Here is a 19,570-nt window from a genome sequence, read left to right as displayed (position 1 = left end):
TTAAGGTATACGTACCTCAGTCAGAGGTACAAATTAGGCACATTTTAGGTATACCTCAGTCAGAGGTATAAAAAAGGCACATTTTAGGCATGCCTTAATTGTGCCTAAAATGTGCCTAAAATGTACCTATATTGAACAGGTTTTAACCCCTCCTATTCTGTCCTCTTTTTCTTCCCTACCCAAAATGTACCTAAGGCATGCCTTAGATATACCTAAGGCATGCCTTAGGTACCCCAAAAAGTGTACCTCAAATGTACCTTTTTTTCCCCTGGGAAGGCAAACAATAGGGCTGCACTATACATTGACATGGTCAAACTATACGTACATGTATCACGTGCACGATACTTGGGTGATACTGAAACAGACTGTTCAATGGGCATATATATGGCTTTAAAGGTTCACTCAACTTGTATCTTTTGACATGTATGCAGAGCCAGAGCTGTCACTCGCCATGTTGGAACTGATATGAATACGAATTAAAAAATGACAAAATCCTGCAAATATAGTAGGTGTATTCCTCCCAAAAAATATTGTGAAATGTACCGTTTTCAAAACACGAGATATATCGTTGCAGCCCTAGCAAACAAAATGGAGCCCACAGGTACTGGCATTGCCTCATCTCAATAACCCTAGACGGGTTTCTTATAACCAGTGGGTACTAGTACTCCTATAACATAAGAGGCTGTTGGTCGGCCTTTTTTCAATCGGATAGAATTTTGCCGGTTACACGAAGCCTGTCAAAAATATCTCGCCGTGTAAAACCTCTAACATTGTTGGAGTAAACCAGTGGGATTATCTCGCTTATAATTTGAAAACAATTATCGATGGAAAAGTGGTCACAACTGCAGCTCCCTTTGACTTATTTGACGGGGATTGTGGGGATTGGGAGTGTTGGAGGGAGGGAGGGAGGGTTCAAAAACAAATTTACTTCATTTTGTACTCGACCATTATATATGTAATTAGTAGTTGTAACATTTACACTTATATGTCTCATCACTCATCAGTGATAACATTTACACTGGATAGATCGCAACGGTAGCAAAGCTATGACAAACACTTCTATAGTAAGACGATTCGTCCTGTACCTAACTCTAATGTTACCCTGTAAACATTAACGGGAAGAAACGTCTATCGAACCGGCAATTTAGATGTCGACGATATATTGTGTTTCGATCCTAAATATTATGTTTAATCGTTAGCATTTACTACATTTGTAAGGACGATTGTTAATTTTTACATTACCTTGTCTCAAAAGTGACATTCGATGGTTGCCATGATTTATTTGGGATTCCTGAACTGGAAGTGAGCGCCATGCCTGTTATTATTGTTAACCTGAGGCGAACAGTCGTCGCCAGATCCTGTATATATTGGAACGATTGAGAAGTGTAAACTTTTCATGATATTTGGATAGTTTCGCATCACTGGTTAGTGTTAACAAAAAATACTGCTTACAGAATATATTTTCAAAAATGATTCAAAATTATAATATTTATTTATAATCAGTTAAATAGGCCTATTGTTTAAAAAATATTCCCACGGAAGTAAAAAATATATATTATTTTCGTATTAATTGCTATCTTTGTATGAATGGCGGCTTAGAGAGAAGCATAATTTCATTTGGTAAGACGTCTGTGAATCGTTGATCAATATTACAACGGAACGACATCAAAAATTCGCTTTTTAAACATAGAATTTTCTTCACCAGTTTTATCTACAATATTTACATGGATGCTGCATCAGCATTCACGTTATTCCTCCCTATACGAAGCCATAGTAGCAGGAAACTGGGGAGGGTGGTCCGCATCAAGTCGTTCCGGCCTCTCCCAGTCCGGCCCCCAAATAGGTCCGACCCTACCCGGTCCGTCCTTAGTAGTTCCGGGCCTAAAGTCGTTCCGGTCTCACTGTATTCCTTCACATATTACCATTGGATCATGTTTTATGCATGGATCATACATGTATATTTGGACAGGTCCAGTACACTATAAAATATATCTAACAAATACAACTAAGATATGTACGTATCTATTCCAATTCCTTGTTATAACTAACATATACGTAATGATAAAATATATCTAATACTTATAGTCAATATTTACGTAATGATGAAATAATATAACAATTATAACTAAACATATATAAGTAGTGATAAAATATATCTAACAATTATAACTAAAATATGTACGAAATGACAAAATATATCTAATAGTTATATTTAACATATACATAGTGATAAAATATATCTAACAAACATAACTAAAATATGTACGTATCTTATCTAATTCCGTGTTCAAACACTTACGGCAGTCGTCAGACATAATGAACGCAATGAATTTTCTATCAAAATATAAATACAACGTCTTTCATCAATTAAAAGTAAAAACAACGTCGGTAGACTATACACGGCGTTTGCTAGAAGCCATGCATACAGTTCTCAACACACAGGGTAGTAATATTAAGATAAACAAAAGACAGTGATTGTAATGTGTCTTAAATAGCAACCTTACTCCGTGTGCTTATATGTTTTAGACAACATACATGTAAAATGAAAAGAAAACAAATTTACAATGTGATACATGTTTTGATTTTATTTCTTTGAATTAGTAAAATAATTTATACATATTAAAGATAAAAAAAAAATGGAATTAAATTTTAAACATGAAACATATATATATGATATCATTATGGGGCCGGAACGACTTAAGAATACGGGGCCAGACCAGGTAGGGGCCGGAACTACTAAGGTCGCAATGACTATGGATGGAACAACTCGGGGGCTGGAACGACCTGTATTCGGGTGGTCAGCTTTTTTTTCTGTCGGCGCTTGTCAAAAGTTTATCGGAATAATAGCTTTTAATAGCTAATGTTAAATGTTTTTAAATATCCGACGTTAAATCAAGTTCATTGTATTGTATTGTATCGCCGTGTAAACCTCTAACACTATTAGAGTGGTTGGGGGGGGTCTATTTTTGGCACTACTGTCCTCGGTTTCGCTCTATGCACGCCTAGAATATGTCATAGCAAAATCGAAGGCAAGCGACTACAGCTATTTGATGGTCACAGGTAAAAAAAACCTGACCAATCACTAGGCTGATAGCTGTAGAAAAAGTCTGTCTTTTGAAGATTTACAGTAGCAACACCTAATTTCAAAGACTGTCATTTTCTTTTAGATGTACATCAAAAGATCAAACTAGTTTTCTTGTCTCGACACCACTCCAGGGTTGCAGAGAGCGGAAGGGGGCATATATAACCCCTGGAGTATCAAGGATGGGCACTACTGTACCTAATGCAGGATTATTACCCATATGTACCTTTGTGTGCAACTTGATTATTAGCTTAGGCCAAACAAAAAATATTTGGTGTTTCCAGTAACCCTACCTACCCTAAACTTTTTAATGCAAAAGATCTCTCACCTATATAAACCACAGAAAACTATTTTTTTAAATAAAATGTGTTGCCTATGCCTACCTACCCTAAATTTTTCCAACATGTTACAGGAAACAATATAAATTTTTTGTCTGGCCTTAATTAGCATAACTGCACTTTCCAATGATCCAGATAACTACTCACTGTATTCAATTGGGATTACAGCATCCTCGATATCCAGGGGTTACGCTCACTTTCGCTCTCTTCACCCCTGGAATATGTCATAGGCACGAAGATAGCTGTTTGATTGGTCTCGGGCAAAAAAAACTGACCAATCGCTAGGCTGATACCTGTCCTTTGAAGATTACAAAGGAGAGACGCCCAACTTCAAAGCCTGTCAATTTTTACCATTACATGGCTGCAAGATTCTTTTGATGTACATTAAAGGAACAAACTAGTCTTCTTGTCTTATCAACAGGGTGGCACACACCGAGCCTTCAATTTTGCTATGACATAATCCAGGGGTGTAGAGAGAGAAAGTGAGCGTAACCCCTGGAACTCGAGGATGGGATTACAGATGATTCACACTAACAGCCACACCCCATACCATTTCACCCCAATATTTTTCGGATTTGTTTACAGTCAACACTACAGTTCACTACTGCCTGATCTTTCGAAGGGGGCATACTAATCACCTTGCTGACTACAGCCAGCTTCTACTTAAATTTTCAATGATTATAAAAATGTTTTAACTTGAGACTGAAATGGCATATATACATTTTTCTATTTCTCACAAGTAATTTTCATTTTTATTTGTATTCTATGAGAACCTACAAAAAAAATGTTGTATTAAATATTAGGGGTGTCACAATACGCCAAAAATGTATCACAATCTATTGAAATACAGAATGAATATATTCCGATACGTATCCCGATATATTGTCATAGGAAGGATGTGCTCATGCAATTTTATAAGTCGTTGTCAGAATGTTATCAAACCTAATCATGTATAATATGGATTACAAAGATTAAATTTTTTCGTCAAACCAACCATCGATGACAAAGTTTGAACTATTAAAAGCCTGCTTTATGCTTATTGGCATATCTGTTAGAATTTGTAGTAATTTGGAAAGTTAAAAACACCAAGCAGATACATGTACATAAAAACACGCTTTTGATTTTTTTTGCGATACAGCAATAAATCATCTCTGTATTGTGGTACGATACGATATACCCGTGTATTGCGATATACCTGTTTTTCGATATATTCCGACAGCCCTATTAGTATTAAATATAATACGCCTACACTATCGATATATGGTGTATATTCTGTTACACACTATATATATATATATATAATATGGCACATACATATATATATTCTGTCAGGTATTATCTAAAAAATAATTAAATTGATACTACATGTATCACTATTAGTCTTCACATATTTATCAATGCACAAAGAAATCTTCATCAGTTGGACCAATATTAAATAACTCATTTTTATAAAAAAAAATGCTACCAATTACAGGCAAATCTTCAATAATCATGTTTTACTTTTAGAGTAAGACACGATTATCAAAGTATTTAAAAGAACATTATCAGGATAATTGCCTCCTTCTTTTAAACATAAAATAAAACAGATTGAAAAGGGAAAATTTACAAATCACAAAAAAGATACCTTCAGCCTATCACAAAATCCATTGGTAATGATTTGGGGCAATAACACTTTTCGGGCAAATAATCATTAAGCTGGCTTCCAGGTGAATAACTAAGTTATGGTATCTGGCTGCTAGGTAAATAGTCATCCACTATTTTAGATACCCAACTGCCAGGCATTTATTTAGCCATGGCTTCATTAAGACTCATCACAATGCACCATGCTGTTAATGTCTTTTAATGCAACAATATTACTACTATTATAACAACTTTAAAAAATGTGACTGGTTTAAATAATTTTAATTTTTCGTTTCAGATTGAAAAAGTTCTCGCATCAAAAAAATCATGGCTCTCAGCTTCGATGATAAGATTTTGGGAGAAAAGGTCAATAATTACTGCAGCAGCAGTGAGGATGAGGCAGACGAGGAAGACACCGGAGTGTCAGACCCAGAGGATGACGTCAAGAAAGCGATAAAGGGGCCGACGTTCATACCAGAACCAGAGCTTCAGGAATACCAAGGATATTCTACCAATGTAAATTTATCATCATATGGCAATTTGATTTATTTCTGGATTTGTTAGCTCACCATCTGGGACACAGTACCACAGTGAGCGTTTAGGTGGTGCTTCATCCACTGTCTGTCAACTTTTACATCAGACAACATCACCTCTAAAACTACTGAGCAATGGGCATAGTCAACCAAATTTCGACTCTCCTAGAGGCTAAGGGGCAGGGCAAAAATGGGATCAAATAGTTAGTTGATTTGACCACTGGACATAATTTCAGTTTTAGTGGTTTTCATACTAAGCCAATGGGTATTATAAATATACAAATAATATTTATACAAGTCCTGGGCATATAAATAAGGGGCATAACTCTCCAGGGGATGAGGGGCAGGATCAAAAGTGGTCAAGTTGTCAGATTTTGGTTTTACTGGATATATTTCAACCAAATTGTAGTCATTGTGGTAGTATGCTTCATCCATCGGAAGTCATTTGGTATGGGCACTTAGGGGAATCAGGGGTATTTATTTAAAAGACTATTGACTGAGAACACCATATATCTTTGTGACAAATTTTAAGTGTTCCATATGGAGTTACTGTATTACTGAATTATTGATTTTTTAGCATGCTCTTGTATATATAAGTTTTTAAATTGACTTACATTACGACAAGGTGAACTTTTCAGGCCCACAGGCCTCTTTTTACAAATTATCATCTTCAGTGTACATATATTTAGCTCACCTGGCCCAAAGGGCCACGTGAGCTTATGCCGTACTGCGGCGTCCGTCTGTCGTCCGTCCGTCAATTTTTTCTTTTAAACGACTTCTTCTGAAGAACTGGAGGACCTAGGGTCATGATATTTGGCTAGTAGGTAACTGGGATGGAGTGCTATAAAGTTTCCTCATTAAAATGACCTTGACCTACTTTCAAGGTCACAGGGGTCAAATATGTTCAAAACTTCAAACAACAATATCCTAAGAACCATTTGGACTAGAGTCATGATACTTGGGTATATTATGAAGACCAGCAGTGCAATCGTTTTTCTTTATTACAGTAATGAGGTCAAAAGTCAACTTTAAGTGCTAGTCAGGGGTCAAATGTCAACATGGGTTAAAAGCTTGGACAATCTTCTTCTCAAGTTCCATAAGGCCCAGGGTCATGATATTTAGCCAGTATGTACATGGCTTGGAGTGCTATAAACCTTCCTCATTAAAATTACCTTGACCTAGTTTCAAGGTCACAGGAGTCAAAAATGTAAAAAACTTCAAGCAACGATATCCTAAGAGGCATGTGGTCTAGAGTCATGATACTTGGGTATGTTATGTAGATCAGCAGTGCAAATATTTCTCTTAATTCCAGTAATGAGGTCAAAGGTCAACTGTTAGTGCTAGCCAGAGTCAAAAGTCAACGTGGGCTAAAAGCTTTAAAATTACAATTTCAAATTTCAAACAACAATATCTTGAGAAGCGTTTAGGAGATTTTAAAATGTCTTGTGTTCTAGTTACCAAACTTGGTCTGAAGTTACCTATATGTCAGTTTCATGTAACAAAAGAAACAGGTGAGCAATACAGGCCCTTTTGACCTCTTGTACAAATTTCATTTCATGAAATATCTCTGAATTTTCAATCCTTTTTTCAGACGGGTCCAAAAGGAGTCATCAATGACTGGAGAGAATTTAAACGCCTGGAAAATGAGAAGAGAGAAACTCAAGAAAAGGAAAAATTAGCATTGATGAAGAAATTGTCCATGACTTGTCGATCTCACGTAAGTCAATAGTGAAGGAACCTGTCCAACTTCAAATAGTATACCATATTCAGAGTTAATCGATACAACATTCAAAAAACAGTTCATATAAAATTGAGCACATTCTGTAAAGTTAACAACACTAAGTTTGGTTTTCTTCTGTATGTGGAAGTCAACATCATGATAATATGATACATGTATGTAGTTCTTTCTGTATATGTAGTCAAACTTTATGATCTTGAAGTTGGGGTTAGGCTTTTATAAATAGAATGTGTTTTCTATATCACCTTCTGTACTGCCTGTTTAACCTTACCATCCATAGCTGTGCGTGCAGTCTGATTGTTCATATTCACTTTGAACTGGAAAAAAATCTTCTGCATTCTTCAGTATGTCCTTTCATTACTTTTTAGCTTGATGATGAAAAAGAAAAACAGAAGGATGAACAATTTCTTCAAGAGCTTGAAGAATTGGATGATGAGTTTATAAAAGAATATCGAATGAAGCGCCTAGAAGAAATGAGGAAAGCACTTCAGAGTGTGTCAGTATTTTCTGTACTTGTTGCTACTAGCTTTAAGTCACCGACTTTTGCTCAGATTGTTTAAACTTATAATAAGGGGCTTGACGATGAGGTGTGACAGTACATTCTCTCTCACCATCAATTTATTTTATGTCTTAACAATTTACCCAGTGCAAATAAATTCATTCAATAAAAATTTAATTTTCAATGGAGAAAAAAAAAAGATTGTGCTACATAGTACAAAACAGTAGTTATCTCCCTTGAATCTAGAAACCTAGGCTACATTCGCGTATCCCGGTTGAAACGGTACGTGTGGCTCAGAAATTTTCCACGATAAACGAACACACTTGGACTGTTCTATAAGCAGAGCTAAAAATCCACAGTTTCGGAGAATAAAAAACAGTGTTTCAAGAATATTATGACCTTCTTTCATCCGTCCACTGAATTACATAACGTAACTTAAAAACTACATGTGACTTGACATTTTTTTAGAAAGAAATAACGCAAATTGGCAATAGTCAGCATTTTAGTTTCGGTCAGGCACGTCTGGGCCCTCAATCTAAACGTGCCAAATTTTCCTGAGGTCAGCCTCGGTCCAGATCTGTACCTGTCGTTTTCTTTACAGGTTCAACCGGTTCAACCGTTTCAACCGGTAACGCGAATGTACCCTTGATATATATAATTACCGTGTTGTGCCAATTGAATTTTTTCATAGTTTCTGAAAAAGAACTATGTGGTATAGGTAATACTATCATACCTATTTTACATAACAGTGTGTTTGATTGGATTATATTTATCACATGGTAGGGAAATAAAACATGTCGCCATCACATGCTTAGGTTTCCCCGGTCATACTTCCTTTATTCAGAGCCGATCTTGAAAAATTGACAATAGCCACCAAATCTGAGTTTCTAGGCAACTGAAGAAAATATCAATAATGGCACATCAACATGATCATCTTTACTGTTGTGCTTTTCTTTTCTTTTTGCATGATCAAATACATGTATGTATTGTCCTTTTGGTAGGGATACCAAAGAAAATTGTGTTTCCCGATTGATTTTGTGAATCCTGATTTATGTTTTGGAAACAGTGAACTGTGTTTACCTACAATAAGGGCATTATAAGTGTATAGGATCAATTTTATATATCTCTAGTGATATGAACATTTATTTACATGGGGTATGCTTTGCCCACAGGAGCTTCTAACTCCTTGGTTTATTTTAATTTCATGATACTGTTTCTATAATGGCCAAAGCAATCCAATCCTTCATATCATATGATGCTTAGAGTTTTATGACTAAAACATATTTCTTGTGTGTTTTTATACCAACAGACCAAAATTTGGAGAAGTTGTAGCTCTGAAGTCTAATAGTTTTGTGGACGCCATTGACAAAGAACCACCTCAAGTCACAGTCATCATTCACTTGTATGAAGATGTAAGTTGAATAGGTTAAACAAGGAACAATCTACAAATGTAGTGAAGAAACTAAAAATCGATAGTGTTTTAAATCTGAAGTATTAATGGAAAATGTATTTGCATTTTTCCTTATTTGTACCATTGTAATCAATAAGCGTAGATTGTATAACACATTCGTTTTGATTTTGTTGTATTACTTATTTTCCTCCTCAGAAGGAGGCAGCTTGTGAGTTGATGAACAAATGTCTGGCGTGTCTCGCACAAGATTATCCATCTGTCAAATTCTGCAACATCAAAGCATCAGAGACCCAAGTTAGTCATACGTTTGTAAGTACACGTTTACTGTAGTGACACAGTGTTATACGTTTGTAAGTACACGTTTACTGTACTGACCCAGTGTTATAAGTTTGTAAGTACACGTTTACTATAGTGACACAGTGTTATAAGTTTGTAAGTACATGTTTACCGTAGTGACACAGTATTATAAGTTTGTAAGTACATGTTTACTGTGGTGACACAGTATTATAAGTTTGTAAGTACATGTTTACTGTGGTGACACAGTATTATAAGTTTGTAAGTACATGTTTACTGTAGTGACACAGTGTTATAAGTTTGTAAGTACATGTTTACTGTTGTGACACGGTGATGTAAGTTTGTAAGAACATGTTTACTGTAGTGACACAGTGTTTTAAGTTTGTAAGTATGTGTTTACTGTAGTGACACAGTGTTATAAGTTTGTAAGAACATGTTTACTGTGGTGACACAGTGTTATACGTTTGTAACTACACGTTTACTGTATTGACACAGTGCTATAAGTTTGTAAGTACAGGTTTACTGTAGTGACGCAGTGTTTTAAGTTTGTAAGTATGTGTTTTCTGTAGTGACACAGTGTTTTAAGTTTGTAAGTATGTGTTTTCTGTAGTGACACAGTGTTTTAAGTTTGTAAGTATGTGTTTACTGTAGTGACACAGTGTTATAAGTTTGTAAGTACACGTTTACTATAGTGACACAGTGTTATAAGTTTGTAAGTACACGTTTACTGTAGTGACACAGTGTTATAAGTTTGTAAGTACACGTTTACTATAGTGACACAGTGTTATAAGTTTGTAAGTACACGTTTACTGTAGTGACACAGTGTTATAAGTGTGTAAGTACATGTTTACTGTAGTGACACAGTGTTATAAGTTTGTAGTACACGTTTACTGTATTGACACCGTGTCATAAGTCTGTAAGTACATGTTTACTGTATCGACACAGTGTTATAAGTCTGTAAGTACACGTTTACTGTAGTGACACAGGGTTATAAGTTTGTAAGTACGTGTTTACTGTAGTGACACAGTGTTATACGTTTGTAAGTACACGTTTACTGTAGTGATACAGTGTTATAAGTGTGTAAGTACATGTTTACTGTAGTGACATAGTGTTTTAAGTTTGTAAGTACACGTTTACTGTAGTGATACAGTGTTATAAGTGTGTAAGTACATGTTTACTGTAGTGACACAGTGTTATAAGTTTGTAAGTACATGTTTACTGTACATGTAGTGACACAGTATTATAAGTTTGTAAGTACATGTTTACTGTATTGACACAGTGTTATAAGTTTGTAAGAACATTTTTACTGTAGTGACACAGTGTTGTATTAAAAGTGTTAACCATACACATGATTATTTGCTAAACATTTGATCTGGGTTGAAGGAAAACATTGAAGAGAATAAAAAAGAAAAGTAATAAAAAAAATAAGATAGTTAGACCAAACACCTGCAACTGTGTTTACAAACATGAGAAATGTGCATATAAGTTGTTGAATTAACTGCAACTGATGATATATTCTTATATCTAAAAACATATTAATTTTTTGGTCTGTCAATAGTTAAATGTTAATTTTATAGTTAAGAACTTTTGATTTTAAAGTTTAATTTTAAGAGTGATCTGTCTAAATTCTCTTGGTTCGATGAAATGCAGTAGATATATTTGTTTGATGTCTATTTTTACCAGCTTCAAAAAATGCAAACGTGAACAAAAATCACAACCTAACATTTTTTTTTGTTTCAGGCCAAAATGGGTGTCCCTGCTTTGTTGGTGTACAAGGGGGGCGAAATGATTGGGAATTTTGTCAAGTTGACAGAGGAGCTAGGAAAAGATTTCATTTCCTCTGATGTAGAAAACTTCTTATTTGAGTAAGTTACACATTTTACCATTCATTAAACCAGTTGAACTTGCATATATGTACACTTGAAACATCCAAAGAGATTGCCCAATTTCAACTGTAAAAGATGTTGGTGCTTTGTATGTTCTTCAGATTGGAAAATTGTGAACAAAATCTAAATAAGACTTGATTGTTTTTATTCGTTTGTAATGTCTGACCACGATGACCTGTCGTGTTGACCTTTGGTTACCATAATGATTACAAGCAAGTCAATACTCAGATAGGGGGATACATGTAGATCTATTGTGTACATGTATGCAAGAGTTAAAAAACACACCAAAAAACACTGTGGTTATTGTGTTTTGAGCAAAAAAGTTGTAACGATTATTAAACGGTTGTCATCAATATTAATGAGCATATTATATTTGTTGGTATTGCAATAATTACTTGAGTTAAATAATTCATATCTTCCGTTAAGTAAATATTGCACATAAAGCATGTATGAGTCGCCCAGGGAACAGTCTCAGGAAGCTCAACTGTATTAACAAACAAATTAGAAACACAATACTTTCCAAATTTCAGCATTGTATGCTCACTTTTGTGTCAAAAATCTATCTAGTACCACATTTAACTGATTGGATTACCGCTAAAAAAATCAGTCTAAGTACATGTATGATGTAATAGATGCACCTGAACATCACGAATAGGTGGGCATACCTACACAAGGAATGAAACTGGCCAGTATAATTTTCAATGAAAAGGTCAATGCAACAGGTCATTTGCATCTGATTACATACCATTCAACAATGTGTCTGTATAAGATAGTGCTATACATTTGTCTATGTAATACATGTACACTGTTCTGTTGATCAAAAACTATCTCTCAGCTATTTTGTTTATTTGATGTACAATAACAGTTCAGCGCTTGTTCAATAAATTCAGAATTATAAAAGTTTGAGCTGAGGCTGTGGTAACCATTATTGAAAAGAAAGCATTGTAACATCAATTCATAGAAGAGATGTTTTCTTGTGCTGACCACCAAATACGTTTTTGTCTGGGTTACTTTTACATAAATGTGGAAAAACACAGATGTGTAGTTTTTGAATTTGCCATTTTTAATTGATAAGGTCTATAGTGTTTTTGAATTTTTAAATTTGCTATACTGGCTTATCTAAACAGTGTCATTCAAAGTTGTCTTCTGTGGTTTCAGTTTTGGACTGCTACCCTCTAATGACATTATAAACCAGGCCATCAAGGACTCTAACACAGGAGAGCTACGCAGTAAACTCAAGGAGGATGAAGACAGTGGCAGTGAATTTGAATTAGATTAAACATTATTATGTTAATGCCTGGCTATATATCATGTGCAATACCAGTGGAATATTTGTCTCTGACCAGAGCCCCTGTGTTGAAGGCCTCAATACCAGTGGAATATTGGTCTCTGACCAGAGCCCCTGTGTTGAAGGCCTCAATACCAGTGGAATAGTTGTCCCTGACCAGAGCCCCTGTGTTGAAGGCCTTAATACCAGTGGAATATTTGTTTCTGACCAGAGCCCCTGTGTTGAAGGCCTCAATACCAGTGGAATAGTTGTCTCTAACCAGAGCCCATGTGTTGAAGGCCTCAATACCAGTTGAATATTTGTCCCTGACCAGAGCCCCTGTGTTGAAGGCCTTAATACCAGTGGAATATTTGTTTCTGACCAGAGCCCCTGTGTTGAAGGCCTCAATACCAGTGGAATAGTTGTCTCTAACCAGAGCCCCTGTGTTGAAGGCCTTGATACCAGTTGAATATTTGTCTCTGACCAGAGCCCATGTGTTGAAGGCCTCAATACCAGTGGAACAGTTGTCTCTAACCAGAGCCCCTGTGTTGAAGGCCTCAATACCAGTGGAATAGTTGTCCCTGACCAGAGCCCCTGTGTTGAAGGCCTCAATACCAGTGGGATATTGGTCTCTGACCAGAGCCCCTGTGTTGAAGGCCTCAATACCAGTGGAATATTGGTCTCTGACCAGAGCCCCTGTTTTGAAGGCCTAAATACCAGTGGAATGTGAAGGCCTCAATACCAGTGGAATGTGAAGGCCTCAATACCAGTGGAATGTGAAGGCCTCAATACCAGTTGAATATTTGTCTCTGGTCAAAGGCCCTGTGTTGAAGGCCTCGATACCAGTGGAATATTTGTCTCTGTTGAAGGCCTCGGATTTAGCTTAATTAAGCATAATAACTAATTTACAAAATTATTCTTTTAATTGAAAGTATCTTAGGAGAACATTTTTCTTGTCAATGAAGGATAATTTACTCTGTAGATTTAGTCTCAAAGTACAGCAATTTTGAAACCACTCGGTATTAAAAATTCGTAAGGATTAGGTATAATTAAGCTAGACTGTCACTGAACTATTGGGCTTTGGTGAAATATTTGCCTGAAGTATTATGGGGTAGGTGAACTTTTCGTCCGAGAGACTGGGGTGTTGTTGTCAGCCTTTAAAAGCTGTTACTCTAGATCTGTTATACATCAGAATATAGATATTGTCCTGTTTTTCAAATTACTTATTTTGTATGTTGAATTTGTGCTTTATTTGATGAAAATTAGTGATTTCGAAATATTAGTGAAATATTCAGCAAAGTCACCACAGATGGAGGGTCCATATGTACAGTATGTCGGTATAATAGAAAACCATGTACTAACAAGTATAATCCTCAAAAACCTTTTGATAAAAGACTACAAAAGGGAAGAACAGAGAATTAAATAAAGGACCGACTCCCGATCGCGATTAGATATCATGATACCTGAACAATTCATTGTATCGGTGTTAATGAAATGATTGGATATATATTTATACATTCACATTATGAAATGTCTTGTGCACTCTTAAATGTGCGATTGAATGTTTTGCTTCAGTGTATTTATAATCTTATATATATTGCAGCTGCATTATTCTTTGATTTTGTTAAACCAGTAAGCACCAACAGTGGAAATCCTGTAACAGTGGAAATCTGGTATGATCATGCTTTGGTATGTTTTGTCAAACTAGTCTGATTTGAGATAAGCGTGCAGTGCATTCTGTTGCCTTGCCATAATAGCTACACAAGTTAGAGTTTTACATATGTGTGAACATATTTGACGATGTCGGTGGTGCATCTTTTAGAATCTGTTTGAATATAACTTTGTTGCATACCATCATTAATGTTGAAAAGACATATTTCTATTTCAATCCTTATACTGAGTTTAAGTTGAAAACAACAAATGAAATTATTTTTCCTCTTTCCCTGCCTTTTTGTTTTGTTTCATGACAAATTCTAAAGAAACTGTTTTACCAAATGATGGAAACACTGGAACGCTTTCCTATTGATTTGAAAAATATTAACATTTTTACATTAAAATGTTTAGAAACAGGTCTTATGTGAATCATGTAAATTATTAAAAGAAAGAGTTATATCATGTAAAGGTAATTAATTTAATCAGTGAGCAGGCTCTATTCATTCCAAACTCAGATCGCTGCGGAAATGTTTCTGTGAGCAGGTTTCACTTATATGAGCACCGTCGGAGTTTAGGAAATGTTTCTGTGAACATGGTTAACAAATAATGTCTTTGCCTCCATTTTGGATCAAACCTGGTACCTCTGATGTTCTAAATGAGCTAATAAACAATTCTCTCTAGCCCATGCAGTTGGTATGTAGCAGCTAGTATTTTCATAGGGTTACATATAAATCTTCTAATCTGAGAAAATGTATCGATGAGCAGGCCTCACTTGTATACAAAAGCGTTGAAAATGTATTTTGATGAATGGATAAAAAAAAACGTGTTATTATACCGAGTACATCCTTAAAATTTTGGGGGTTATGATCATACACGTTCTCGCGGTCCACACCCCTGAAGTTTGTCATGACAAAATGGATGGTACATGATCTGCTATCTGATTGGATTCAGGTGGGGGAAAACAACCAATCACTAAGCTCACACCGGTCCTTTGCTGGTCAATTTTACTGTTGCACTTCCATCGAAGGATGGAACAAGTTTCATTCACAAGATGGAATGTACTGAGCTTTCGATTCTGTCATGATATATCCCAGGGGTGCAGAGAATGTAGGAGAGTGTAAACCCTGGATGTGACTTGTTTCCACATCTTTATTATTACTATTTATATTTTATTACTTCATGTATTGTAAGCATGTAATTTTGATATTATTTATATGAAGATGTGTATAATTGGTACATGTATTTGTTGTGTATTTTAAGTGGTCTTTCTTGTCGCCTGAATCATTGTTGTAGAGTTCTGTCAATATGATGTAACGATGTTTATATATCTTTCCCTAACGGTGAATGAGAGTGAAGACTAGTTTATTGATGATTGTAATATAGCGTGTGTAATAGTTTGGATCAGGTTGAAGATGTCATAATACCGGTATGTGCACGTATTAATCAAAAGATTTTCTACAAGTTAAGTTGTTGTCTATGGTTTGATTCCAGTCATTTTCTTTTGTATCCGATGAATTGCAGGTAAGATCGGGATCTTCGGGTGTGTTTTTTTTAAACTTTTGCCATTATTCCATTGATTTTTTTTAAACTAACTTAGAAAAAAAATCAAATACATGACAACTATTGCATTACAAAGTAACACAATACGATACATCTACTCAATCCTGAAATCGTGATTCCATTCCATTGCTAATGTATTTCTCTGTATTATAGATTGACCTACAATAAAAAAAAATCTAATCATCTTATAAATTAATAAAGTAAATGAAGTAGGAATCATTACCTGTACTTGTAAAATTATAAAGTACAATTTAAAAAAGCACTTAAATAAATCTAAATCTAATGTGTTGAAGCAGAATGCCAAATATTGTCATTTTTGAACTTCTAAATTTACTGCAAGATACAATGCACTAAATTACATATTTATAATTAGTAATATGAAAAAGTTGATTGAAATCTTATGTTTTTTATGTACGTATTCCATTGAGATGTTACAGTAATTCACATTTTTTTTATCAATATTTTATTTATTTTCCTTTCTTTGTCATATTTTGATAATATACTTGACATAGTCTTTTTCACCCTATACAAAGTGTTCCAGTTGATGTGTCATATGAGGATTAACAACAATACATTTATGTTCAAATAAATAATCGTGGAATTAATTTATTATCTGCATTTAAAAAAGACCGTGCTGTACCAGAATTTTGTGTTGTGGGCGAGTGGATGAGGGAAACTTTGTACATAGTTCATTGTATTGAAAATTGAATGCAACTCCCATTCTGGAGCTTGGGCACGCCTTTGAGAGTAAACATTGTCAGCAAGTTCACAAATGTCAGTTTCAAGGACAAACGGAATATCCTTTAATATAAGGCTAGTACCTGGTTTTGAGCGAATATTTGGAAAACACAGAGCCATCCGCTAATCGTTCGGCCATTACATTATTGATTTTGATCTGTAGTCCCAGTAAAACATCTCTGAACACTGTTTGCATTGATCGATTAGTGAAATGTGTATCTCTGTGGATGCTAAATATTATGTACATGTACTTGTTTGACCAGGTTTTCAGACAATGTATGGTTATTGTATAAATTGATTGTACACGTCATGATTGGTTTTTTTATCGTATTATTAACTGTGTTGTGTTCCTTTTTAAAAAGAAATGTTCGCTAGGACAGGATAACTCTGATAATGCATTTTGGGATACCGTTTGAAATATGTTATCTTTATTGTAAATACTAAAGGGCAGTTTATTGAAACGCATGTTCTTTTCATAATTTCACAATACATTGTTCCTATGGAGGTTTGATTTATACCATTTTCTGAAAATGCTTTTTTAACACAATTAAGTAATCCCGTTTAGACAGTGGATGAAATGTTCATCTCTTTTTCAAAGGAAAGCTTAAGATAACACAACGCATCTTTAAAGTGCATTATCAGGGTTTAACTAAATAAATATACAAACTTACTGGAGTTACAAAAACATGCATCAACTTCAAACATTTCATTTAATCTAAAATGTAAAATAATATGGTAACAGGATAGTGCCAAACAGAATTTTGTGTTGTGGGCGAGTGGATGAGCGAAACTTCGTACCTCATAGTTCATTGTATTGAAAATTGAATGCAACTCCCATTCTGGAGCTTGGGCACGCCTTGTTCATCTCTTTATCAAAGGAAAGCTTAATATAACACAACGCATCTTTAAAATGCATTATCAGGGTTTAACTAAATAAATATACAAACTTACTGGAGTTACAAAAACATGCATCAACTTGAAAAAGTTGTATCAAATTCGTCCTGTATTGCATGCACCATCCCATTTTATTATTTACTTACTAAAAGAAGTTAAGAACCTTTAGGTCTTTAAAAATTAAATAAAAAATAAACAAAGACGATTATCTCCCACCTATCAATGGTGCCCTCTGCTTACTGTTTCAATGACCTTGACGTCCGTTAGGGTGATAACACCATTCAAGTTAGCTATTGAATAGCAAGTAAAAAGAATCACACAAAAACAAAACAAGTATATTTTATTATCACAATACCTCGGATCACAGGTACCATGGCCATTAATATACTCTGTCTCCTGCAGGTTACCATGTGTACTTGAAACCACAGGTGAAAATACAGGTATATCTGTCCTGAAATAAAATTTAGACTCTACGTTTAAAATAACACTTCACCTATATATATACCTTATTCCAATAGATGGTATAAAGTCCTATCCCAACTGACAGGGTGATCACAACACCGTGATAAGATTAGAACAATAAGATTAGGTAGAGTCGGTCTGGTGAGCCCTGACCACTGACCTGACAGGTGGAGACCCTACTATTAATATATAGACAATGGAGGATTAATCACCTATTGTTTAGAGTATAAGTAAAAGTGGACTCCTTGTTTGGGCAACACCCTCAGACATATATAGATATTCAAACTGCTGGCAAGGGTATGGCATTCCATAGAAATTAGAAGGAAATCCATATGAAATAGAGGAAAATCATTAAAAACCTTGGTCCAGATTATTTTTGGACACAGAAAAAAGGGTGTTACCCATGCAGGCAACACACCTGACACGATAATGATGACTACTTGACACGTCATGTAAAATGTCGACAAATTACATTAGACAAGAAATGGCGTGGAATTTCAGTAAGATTAAGGAACTCTCTATTTGTGGTTATGTATTTTTTTTTGAAAAATAAAGATAAGAAGAATGCACAGTTTCCTAAAAAGGTAAGAACAGCAGTTGTTTGTTTGATTTAGTTAATAAACCAGATAAATGGCATTGGTTCAAGCTGTCAGCTCATCACGACTCTACAACTATTGGTATCTAAACTATCTTGTCAAAAGTGTACTAGCAAGCATTCTAACAAAATAAATTTCATTTCATATGCCATATGCCATTGATGAAACTCGTCAAAAACAGTATTAAATGTTCATCAAGCTTGTAGCGAAATAAAACGATAACTACTCTGGATATTCTTATATAAGGTGACATGAAATTTAACAACCTTTTATACAAAAACGTAAACTGAAGGTGCAAGAATATGTAAATTTCAATCAATCGAAATAAAACGAGCTATACAAATGTTTGTTGAAATGAATCATGATTGCGATATGAGATAAATAGCTGCTTATGGGACCGAATATAATGTAAAAATGTGCAGTTTAAAAAACAACTTTTTCCAAATTATACATATGTATAGTCAAGTTTAATGCTGTTGGTATGGGGTTTCACTACTTTTAATTAAGTCTTTCATTGGTAATTGTTCACAAGATTTGTTAGCCGTATTATATCAGCTAAAATGATTCAATAAACAATTCAGTAAAAACACTAATGCAGTCAAACACTGACAAACTGTTTCTTGTTAGACTGTATTAGTGCACACATACAGTTTCTTGTTAGACTGTATTAGTGCACACAAACAGTTTCTTGTTAGACTGTATTAGTGCACACAACCAGTTGATTTAATTTGGGGCCGAATGGAGTGCTTTATCCGCCATGACAATATTTTTTATCCTTGCGGAAAAGCTGTGTTTTTTTTAGCTCACCTGCCCAAAGGGCAAGTGAGCGTATGCCATGGTGCGGCGTCCGTCGTCCGTCCTCGTCTTGTCATCTTTTCCTTTAAACAACTTCTTTTGAAGAACGGACAGGCCTAGAGTCATGATATTTGGCTGAAAGCTGTGTTGGTAGGAGCTCGACAAACTTTGAGAACGAAAATGACCTTGACCTACTTTCAAGTT

General features: G+C 35.0%; 2 protein-coding genes across 2 annotated transcripts in view; one reads left to right on the top strand and one right to left on the bottom strand.

Moving 5' to 3' along the window:
* LOC110446702 (peptidyl-prolyl cis-trans isomerase-like 1) overlaps positions 1–1,371 on the bottom strand; it is an 11,272-nt gene extending 9,901 nt beyond the window's left edge. Inside the window, exon 1 of the mRNA XM_021491988.1 lies at positions 1,243–1,371. Coding sequence (XP_021347663.1) covers positions 1,243–1,313 — 71 coding nt within the window. The 5' untranslated portion in view covers positions 1,314–1,371. The remainder of the gene's footprint in view (positions 1–1,242) is intronic.
* A 197-nt stretch (positions 1,372–1,568) lies between these two features.
* On the top strand, positions 1,569–16,926 carry LOC110446700 (phosducin-like protein). The gene is made up of 8 exons (XM_021491987.1): positions 1,569–1,620; positions 5,339–5,556; positions 7,165–7,290; positions 7,680–7,807; positions 9,120–9,222; positions 9,417–9,530; positions 11,256–11,380; positions 12,560–16,926. Exons 2-8 carry the CDS (start codon positions 5,368–5,370, stop codon positions 12,678–12,680), a joined length of 906 nt encoding a protein of 301 aa, XP_021347662.1. The 5' UTR covers positions 1,569–1,620; positions 5,339–5,367; the 3' UTR covers positions 12,681–16,926.
* Positions 16,927–19,570: the final 2,644 nt, after the last annotated feature.

This window comes from Mizuhopecten yessoensis, unplaced genomic scaffold (genome assembly GCF_002113885.1).
Source record: "Mizuhopecten yessoensis strain PY_sf001 unplaced genomic scaffold, ASM211388v2 scaffold2929, whole genome shotgun sequence".
NCBI lineage: Eukaryota > Metazoa > Mollusca > Bivalvia > Pectinida > Pectinidae > Mizuhopecten > Mizuhopecten yessoensis.
The sequence above is the reverse complement of the archived record's forward strand: the minus strand, read 5'-3'. Positions and strand labels throughout refer to the sequence as shown.